We start from the raw sequence: 10,052 nt of genomic DNA, 5'->3' as shown, positions 1-10,052 counted from the left end.
TCCTGCCCTTTGGGCAGGGGGCTGGACTCGATGATCTCCCGAGGTCCCTTCCAGCCCTGATGTCTATGAAATCTATGAAATCTATGAATCTCACAGCCCCCCATCCCACTCCCCCTCCTGCTTACTCTTCCCTCTCTTCTCCCCACCTTCCATCCTGCAGACAGCATCGGAACTGGGAGCGGGGGTGGGGCTAGGGGAGAGCGGCTGCAGCTAGGCAGCCTCTCTCTGCTGGATCAGTTCCAAAGTGGAGCTTGATCCCCTACTCCTGGACCCAACAGCAAACCTCTTTTTGGTCAGGGGAGTTGCTGTAATTCATGGTGCTTTTTGTGAAGCAGCATGAGTTGAAGCAGGGAGCTGAACATCTGTCAGCACCCTAAAAACACTAAGGACATATGGGTGCCTTAAAGTCAGCCTCTTTCTGGGGCTTAGTCAGTATGGCTATTTGCAGACATGGAAAAAAAAATGGTACTTTAAAGTCAGTGTGCTCCTGCGCAAAGCCCAGCACATGCCCAGAAGAGGCACTGCCTTAGTTGCACCCGGCTTTCCTGACATCTATAGAAATTGGACACTTTAGTGAGGCTTTTTTGGCACTTTTATCTAATAGCTGATTGACTCAGCTTTAGCTAAATCGACAAAAATCCCCGCTTTTGTGCCCAATCTTTACAAACACTAAAGAGCCGGGTTGAAGTAATGGGCTGCTGCTTTGGTAGAGTACGTTTGGGATTGAGGGGGGGAAGGGTTTCCTCCGTGTCTGTCAGTGCCTTGTATTTTGGAATACAGAAGGCATCTTCCTCCATTTTTTAACTTTCCTGAGTAAAGTATCTATGTCCTTTCTTTAATAAAAAAGAACAGTATTTTATGTTATATTCTGAACAGACACAGGACTGGAATCTGAGATGCTCTTCTCCCAGGAGAAGACCTTAACCACTATGTTATAGAATCATGTTCACTCTCATTCATGCTCTCCCTCCCTAGCCAAATCAATAGTTAATTAGTTTTGTAGAGTGAAGCAGCTTTAACAGGGGTCTGTCCTGGGTCCGATATTGTTTAATATCTTCATTATTGAGTTGAAGAAGTACATGTATAGCAAATTTTCAGACAACACCAAGTTGGGTGGTATTGCAGACATGTTGGAGGGTAGAATTAGGGTTGAGAACAACTTTAGTAAACTGGAGAAATGGTTTGGAATCAGTGGAATGAAATTCAGTTAAGACAAGTACAGAATAAGTGGCTAGACTGTGGTCATACAGAAAAGGAAGTGGGGGTTATACTGGAGCATAAGCTAAAGCTGAACTAACAGTATGTTCTTGCTGCAAAGGCGGCCAATAATATATTACCATGTTCTTTCACATACAGTGTACACCTTTGCCTATCAAAACTGGGGTGCATACTTTAAGTAGGGAAGTTATTTTCTTCACTGGAAAAGAAGCAAGCCAGGAGACACCCTGCATACCAAGCAGCTACCAAGATGGCAGAGTCATATGTTAACTCTCTATCAGCCATAGCTACTGGCTGAGCACTGTCTCTTGTGCAAGTGAGCTGCTAGTAGTATCTTCATGTGGCTTGTGATATGGAAACAAATCTTGATTTAGAGGAACTTGTATTTATAAAACGTGGTAGTAGGAGTGTCACTTAAAAATCAAAGCAAATGAGTCTCCCGCTTTGTTGAGCACTGATGAGATCTCGCTTAGAAAACTATACCCAGTGTTTGGTCCCTGACTTCAAGAAAGATATGGGAAAATGAGAAGGAGTCCAACATAGAAGAGCAAAAATGATTAGAGGCCTGAGAAACATGATGTGATGGGGCCATCCCTGGTGCCAGGCACAATGTCGGCCCACCCACCTGTCTAAGGCAGTCTGCCCTGACTCACTTGCCATGCCTTCATGTATCTAAACCAGATGGAAAGTATGGGAGGCTGCCCATTTAATGCCCTGATGCCAAGGCCGTAATACACAGCTCCAACCTTCCCTTTACTGTGTACCATGTCTCGCAGATGGCATCCAAAATTCACTTCCACGATTACTCCCCCAGCCCCATTGCTGGGCCACATTCAGCCTGTGGCCCAAACTTGGCCTCAGGTGTCCTCAGACATGCCTTGGCCACATGCCCCCTCACTGGGGCCTCAACTCCCACACATGCTGTGGGCATCTTGCCTCTCATTAGGCTCCTAGCCCCTCACACTCTGTCCCCTCACTGGGGTAACTACTCCGCCCATCCACTGGGGCCTCAGGGCTTGATACCTGGACCCCACTCTCAGCCTACGGCCCACTCAGGCCTCAGACATCTGTTGACATACCTGAACCTCACTCTCATTCTGGCCTCCCACTAGGCCTCCTCTCTCTGTTACAGGCATTGAACCCTGTGTTGTTGCCCAGGCCTCACTCTCTCAGGCTTTGGGCCTTGGGCTCTCCTGGTCCCTGTGCTTCCACCCAAGCCTGGTGCTTTTCTCTTAGAGTGTACTCCCCTAGCCTTTCCCTTCCACAGGGCCACCCACAAGGCAGTGGGGGCTGAGGCTTTCTTGCCCCATACTTGCCTTTCAATAGGGAGGCATTGGTGTGCCATTTCCTGGAAACTGTCCTGCCACAGGCAGCCCTACCATGCCATCCAAACCCAGGAGGGTGTAGTTTTAGGTTATTCTCCAGGACCACTGCAGGCCTACCTGCTCTGATCTTTCATCACCCCTCTGGGCTTCTTGAGGGTCTCTCTGGGCTACTCACTCACTCACTCTGTTGCAGCTTCCATCTCATAGCCTGCTTTCTGTTTCTGGCCCCATCTCTCTTAGCCCGAGCATGTGTTTCATGCTTTGGCCCAACCAGCATTATTTTATTATTCATAATTAACAAGCTTTGTAGAAATAAGTTTGTCATGCTTTAGAAAATAAGATAAAATTGTCTAAGCTGTACTTTGAGAGCATCCTGTAGTATTAATAATTAGCATTTTGAGCTGACAAATCATCTATCTCCTAAAAGAGCTTTTTGAAGGCTTATGTTTCCGGACTTCAGTGTAATTAGACTACTCTAATATTGTGTTATTGGAGGTCTCCTTATACTATACCAAGCTATAGTATCTGCATACCAACTTTCAGTAGTATCTCTCCCAACTATATAGTTGGTCTAATAAAATAGATCTCAAAAGGACCCTTTCCTGGAGCACCTCAGCTACAACAATTCTTTGACTCCTTGATCTCCAATCTTTGTATCACTACCCTGAAGAAAATTAACTAGATTCTTAACTTCAAGCAGATGAGTAGTCCCAATAATTCAGTGGACTATGCACATATGAACAGTTGTTTCTTTGCTTTCCTGGCTTGGAGACAGAGTGCCTTCATCAATATGTAAAATATATGTGTCGCTTTACCTTTTAATATGCTCAGGTATTATGTCAGTCAGCATATTAAAAAACTTGGGTAGATTTTTTCTTGCATTTAAAGCTGCAGTTAGTGTTTTCAATGCACTTTAGACATGAAAAAGCACTATAAACATGAAGACATAATTATATTTCTTTTTATAAGGGTATGGTGATAAAAAATACTGAATTATTGCTTGTGATACACGATCAAAACTTCAGAACAGAGATATAACAAGAATGAGCAAGTTTAGCCTTTGAATGAAATATTAAAGGAAAGGAGAAGATAATGCCTGTATAGTATTTGAATTATTTTGTTTTACCCACTAGGTAATAAGCTCAATGAGCTCCCTTTCAGAGTATTGCTTACCCTCTATTCTTCGCACTTTGTTTGATTGGTATAAAAGACAAAATGGCATTGAAGATGAATCTCATGAATATAGACCAAGAACAAGCACCAAATCTAAAAGGTATGCTCTTGAATAAGCTTTTAACCATTATTGATGGTTTTTAAGATACATTAAATGTATTACATTGAAGCATTCCTGTTGTTTTGACTGGCTTCAGAGCACTGGAATTTTGGACAACTGGAATTTCAAGAAGATAAAATAATAAACTCTTGACCTTGAATAATCACTTTTTAACCTAAAGAGAAAATTAAAATTTCTATGTACATCTGTCTAGATTCTTGGGTAAGAATATCTAAATGCATCTGTATCTAAATACACAGTCAAAATTCTTAGGTAAGAATAATACTTATCTATAAAAAAAATCCATAGTCTCTTAATTTTTCATCTTATTCTTCACATCATATTATTAGAACTCTTGTCCCAGATCAAATAAAGTTGGTGCTAACTTAGACTTTTTGCTTATTTCATAGTTACCCAGTCATTCACTTTCATGTTTAATCCTAAATTTTACCATATCAAGTTATTATAAAGGAATTCAATATTCCTAGAATTAATATAATGTACTTGGAAAAAACCATGTCAACCACAACATTTGTTTTCACCGCCATGTGGAATTTTGTGACTGCATTTAAATAGTGGGTTTTTTTAGAAATTGTCTTTGTCTGCCTTACTCTTATACCAGGCAATGTAATAAGAATAATTTCCCACCACTTCACTGACCAAGGCTTTTGTAGATTTAACCTGCTGCTTGGTCACCAAAAAATTATTCTGAGTTACAACAATCTCCTGGAACAAACAGAAGTTCGCTGTTGGTTCCAGGGGAGAGCTGGAGTGATTTCCTGCAGGTGGAGTGGTTTCCTCTAGCAACCTCCCCATCTCACTCCCAGTCTGTCCCTGTTTCAGAATGGGAGGGAGGAAAGGGAGCAGAGGGAGCTCATTCTAGGGGTTCCCCAGCCAGCTCTGGAGGGTGGGCTGGGGATGTATTGGAGCCCCACAGCCCCTGCCTCAGGGGGTTGTAGTACACCCCCGCCCCACCCTCTAGTAGGGACTAAAAAACCCCCAAACCATCCCCCCTCCCATTCTGAAAACAGTGACAGGCTGGCAGGCAGTGCAGACAGAAGTTACGGAAGATTCTCTGTTTTGAAACATCTTAACCTGATTTTCACCCTATTGGCCATTTTTTAAGCTGTCTGCATTAATGCACTTGTGTTTCATCAAGGGTGGAGGAAAATCATATTTAGGCCCATTAGTCCAATTAGATACCTAAAAGTCTGAATAGGATCTGTCTCCTAGTATATAATGGTAAAGGGAGAGGGCACTGTATTGTTATGGATTCTCAACCAGTTTTAATGTTAAAATTCAGCACAGCGAAGATAGCTGATGCCTCCACTGTTTATTTAAATAATTATCCTCAAATAAAAAATGACATTAACTTGGTCTTTTTGCTCTCTTCATAGTTGCCCAATATTTCAGTTACTTGTTTAGTCCCATATTTGTCCTGTAAAGTGGATAGTTAAGCTGCTCATGGTGGGTTGAACAGCTGTATAGTAACTGCCACTTAAATGCAAGTTGGAAGAAATCCCTTTAATGCTTCCAGATATTCTAAGTATCTCTCCACCCCATTCCATATAGCTGAAAAAATGTTTTTTTCAAATTATGAACTTATTTATGGAGAAGACTGTAAAGCTACTTCTACAAATACCTGACACACATATTTTGGTGTGAGATATTTTTGGTATGAGACTACTATGCCAGCTTGAAGATTTTCTTTATTCTTGCCAATTTATAGAATAATTGAAATTAATAAATATAATTAATAGAACTTAATTGTAGTGGAAGCAAAAACAATTATCACTATTATGTCATGCTTTTGATGCTCTTTTCTAGTTTTATTCAATCAGGATAGAATAAGAAAATGAAATAAAATGTCACCACATCAAGCAAATCTTTTCTAATGATCTTTGATACATTGATTGAGCTTCTTTTTGCAAGTCCAATTTTGTTCACTGACTAAAATTCTTTCACCATTTTCTTTTTGCGCAGTTTTGTTGCCCACTTGTTTATTATAGACCTGTAGTCAGTACAACACAGTAAACAGTAATACAACCTTAAGTAAATGTTGACGCCAAAATTTTCAGAACTTAATGTATAAAGTCAAGTACCTCCTACTATTCATTCTTCAGAAAATCAGGCCTCTGATTTCACTGTCTAAATATGGTTTGAGGAGTCTGACTTAGGCATTTTATTTTACTGGGGAGCAACGCGGTTGAAAATCAAAGAAGGAGCTAAATGTGGATTTGGTAATTTAACTTTGCCTCCTAATTAAAAAAAAAACAGTCTGAGCTAATTTCTGACTAAACCAGCAAGGCTACTGTTTCTACTTAAAAACTGATTGTTAAATTAATAAATTCAACAATCATAGAGAAATCAAAATATAAAAACTACCAAGTGGAATTCAGTTTAACCATTGCTGAATTATAACAGAAACATAAAAATAAGTTATAGGAAGTGAATCAGTCCCATTTTAGCTTCTGTAGGTAAAAAGGGAGGGAGGAAATGAAAGGAAGAGCATACTGACATCTGATAATAGGTCAGTAACTGGGCTGTGTGTGATAGGTTTTAAGCAACTGCCAATGCACTTCCCTTTCTTTTCACTTAAATTTATAGTTTTAAAAAAACAAAAATGTAACCCATTTTATTCATCTTGTTGTACTGTAATATTGGCAGATATTCTCATTACAAGTGTATTTCTTGTTTTGATTTTGCAGTGATGAACAACAGCGAGACTATTTAATGGAAAGAAGAGATCTGGCTATCGATTTCATTTTTTCATTAGTACTAATAGAAGTTTTGAAACAGGTAGATGATCCTCAAATTATTCATAATATGGTAAATGTTTGAAGATACGCATTGTTTTATCTCTCACACTGATGTTCAAATTGTTCATTTCTGTTTGTAGCCTAAACCAAGGCTTGGGAACCTATGGCCTGGGAGCTGGATCCAGCCTGCGAAACCATTTGATCCGGCTAGCAGACATGGGGCTTTGGTAGCATTCAGCAGTGGGGGAGGTCCAGCAGCAGTTGCTTTCCCCTGCCATCATGGGGAGAACTGCCAGCTGCAGGCGCTCTTCCCCTGTCATTGCAGGGGAGGGAAAGTGGTGGCTGCAGGTGCTTTGCCTATCTCACTACCGGGGAAAGAGGTGGCAGTGGCTGTGTCCTAGCACTCAGCCACCTGCCCATCTCAGATCTTAACTGGGTCAGTCTGGCCTGCAGCCTTAAAATATTGTTAACTACTGGCCTAAACAGTTTAAGGCAAAAATGACTGTTAAATGTCTTCTTTACTTATTGCTGTCTTCCTGTCACCCTTACGGAAACTAAATTCATCGTTAATACAGACTTCATTTTGCCGTGTTTTCAGAAATGAAATATTTGTTTTCGGTACTAAGCCATCTTTATATGACTGGCCCAGTTTTCAGCTGGTATAATATTTGTGCAAGGATGATATCCAGAAGTAATATTAACTCTAAGGTATGAAGCCTATGCTTTCATACTTATTGTCAGTTGTCCTTTATTTTATATTTTCAGATTCCACTTCATCCTGTAATAGACAGTTTGGTACATGATGTTATTAACTTGGCTTTCAAGCACTTTAAATATAAAGAAGGGTAAGGTTCTTTCCCATAATCCCACAAAAAAAAAATTCTGAAAGAATTGCTTGTTGACTTGTTTACTTTTACTTGTTAGAGGCAGCATGCTGTCTCATCTATCTGATTTATTTCTTGCTAGGTATCTTGGTCCTAACACTGGAAACATGCATATTGTTGCAGATCTATATGCAGAAGTAATAGGTGTGCTAGCACAAGCTAAGTAAGTATACTTAATGCAATGTCTAAAACAGCCTGAGAGATTTCCCTTTTATCATTCTAGAAGCATGGATAGTCTGATATTCTGGATTTCTTTAAAGGAACTATGGAAATAAATCACTTCACCTAATTAGCGTGACTGAGCTAAAAATGACCCATTACCTGGTCACAGAAACATTTTTTTAGCCTGTTTGTGATTATTTTAATGTAGAACTAAATTTATCTGGTGCAATTGTTATAGATAGAGTAACAAAACCACAATACATGAACATAAATGCAGAACTCACAAGGATCATTTTTGGACCTGCTATCACTTCTTTAAAAAACAGTCAGAGGAACGTTAACTGGGAATGAAGTAAAATACAATTCAGTTTAATTTAATAACATTTAAAAATCCTATGTTTCTTCTTTTTTTGGTTTTACATTCCTCTTTTTACCTATTTTTCCCTTATATTGTTTTATTAATATTATTTTTTTCAGTCTATTCTTTATGTTATCGTTTTCTAGTAAATTGTTTTTTGTGGTGGAGTCAATAGGGCTATTCATGAAAGAAACTCTATACTTGGTGTTTGGAGGACTGGAACCTACATCACAAAAAGAATGATGGAAATGGCAGTTCCCAGAGAGATTTTATGGGCGAGTAAGGACAATAAAATCATGTAACTGCTGAAAAGAGTCATAGATACCTACAGAGTAACATAGGACCATTGTATGCCATTCTCCCTGAAGATATTTTCATTCCTTTCTCTCTCTATCATCTACCCTGTAATTTCTTCTATTTAATGTTTTCTCTTTCCTCCCTGGGTTATCTGCTTTCAGACTTCAATTTCCAGTTCGGTTCAGAATTCCATTTGGTAATAAGCAGAACAATAATACAACAAGCAGAAAAGTGCTCATCCCATTCTCTTTTTTTGTATTCAAAGATTTTCTCTCTTATTTTGTTCATGAAATCATTTCAAATGGTGTTCTTTAAGTTGACTGTAGATTTTAGTCTGGACACATATCTATATAGACCCAAAATCATGCCCAGACATGCCTCATTGGAATTGAAATGTGTGAGCATGGGCTCCTTTTCCTGTAGAGTGCCTTCATCACTCTGGTGTACAAGTTCACCAACACAAACAAGAAATCCCACTGGAAGAGGTAGAAGGAAGAAGGATTTAGAGCTCTCTCCTTCACAGCTTGACCTTTCCACCAAGACTTCACAACTTGAGTGGTCCCCAAAAAAAGCTTACTAAGGAGTTGGCACAGAAGATGCATGCAAAGGAGATGATATTTATAGGACAACCAAAAGCTTATTCAGAACCCAAAAGGTGAATGCTACCACTGCTCTGCTTACCCCCACACCCATCCCCTTGCCCACAACTGAATGGCAGAGGAAAGTAGAGGGAGAAGTATCAGCATTCATCCCTTGGAGTTTAGACCTGCATGGACAAGCTGGTAAGCTCAGAGAGCTCAGTGTTTATGCAACGCACGTTTGAAGGGAGATGCAAAAGCAAGCCCTGCACCCCTTCTCAATCCACCCCTGCCACCAACCTGTTTCCAGAACACGAGGACATGTTCAAGATTATGCTCCAGACAGTAGCCATGGGGGGAGCCCTATTATGTTCTCCTCACCATCCCCAAACAAAAAAATAGTTAGTATGGCTGTGCAAAACAGCACCATTCTGCTTTGACTTCTGTTTTGTTATTTTGACAGAACAGTGTTTTGTTTCGAGTTTCATTTCATTTCAAAAGCACTGTCCCATTTAGTTTCGTCAAAACTGTTTCTACATTTCATCCATAGCAGCCTTAAAACAAAACACCAGGTGAAATGTTGCACAGCGCTAGTAGTTAGTGACCTGAGCTAATAGTTTGGCACCTGGCATACTACAGCTGGATGATTTCTGAAGATTTCAGTAATTCTTGAAAAGATGACTTTTTCCCTTCTGTCTCTCTCTACCATCCAAAACTACAATTGGAGATGGACCATGATGAGCAGCAAGAAACTAAAGCAGAGTACCATGTGAAGCATCCATACCTAACATTCTAAATTATTTGCTAAAGCTGAAACAGAATGGTGTCTTGATGACCTCAGTCTAGGAAACATTTGGCAGCAGTCTTAGATTCATAGATGCTAGGGTCAGAAAGGACTTCAATGGATCATCAAGTCTGACCCCCTGCCCATGGCAGGAAAAAGTGCTGGGGTCATGTGACTCCAGCCAGGTGCTTGTCCGGTCTCCTCTTAAAGACTAGCTTCCCGGATTAAGGACAATAAGAAGTCCTTCTTCAAATACATAGGGGGTAAAAAGAGGTTCCCGGGTAATGTGGGGCCCCTGCAGGACACGATGGGCAACTTAGTCATCACGCCAGATGATAAAGCTAACATATTTAACGATTTCTTTGCCTCTGTCTTCCTAAGTAGGGACCAGTTCAGCCACCTCCCTGCTGGGCC

General features: G+C 40.3%; 1 protein-coding gene across 8 annotated transcripts in view; it reads left to right on the top strand.

Annotated features, from left to right (window-relative positions):
* FRY (FRY microtubule binding protein) overlaps nt 1–10,052 on the top strand; it is a 379,103-nt gene that overhangs the window by 151,219 nt on the left and 217,832 nt on the right. For all 8 annotated transcript variants that reach the window (XM_019530102.1, XM_019530097.1, XM_019530098.1 and 5 more), the window contains 4 exons: nt 3,677–3,816; nt 6,525–6,615; nt 7,341–7,420; nt 7,542–7,622. In XM_019530102.1, coding sequence (XP_019385647.1) covers nt 3,677–3,816; nt 6,525–6,615; nt 7,341–7,420; nt 7,542–7,622 — 392 coding nt within the window. The remainder of the gene's footprint in view (nt 1–3,676; nt 3,817–6,524; nt 6,616–7,340; nt 7,421–7,541; nt 7,623–10,052) is intronic.

The sequence above is a fragment of the Crocodylus porosus genome, unplaced genomic scaffold (genome assembly GCF_001723895.1).
Source record: "Crocodylus porosus isolate Cpor-Errol unplaced genomic scaffold, CroPor_comp1, whole genome shotgun sequence".
NCBI lineage: Eukaryota > Metazoa > Chordata > Crocodylia > Crocodylidae > Crocodylus > Crocodylus porosus.
Note: the sequence above shows the minus strand (reverse complement) of the source record. Positions and strands in the feature narration are given on the sequence as shown.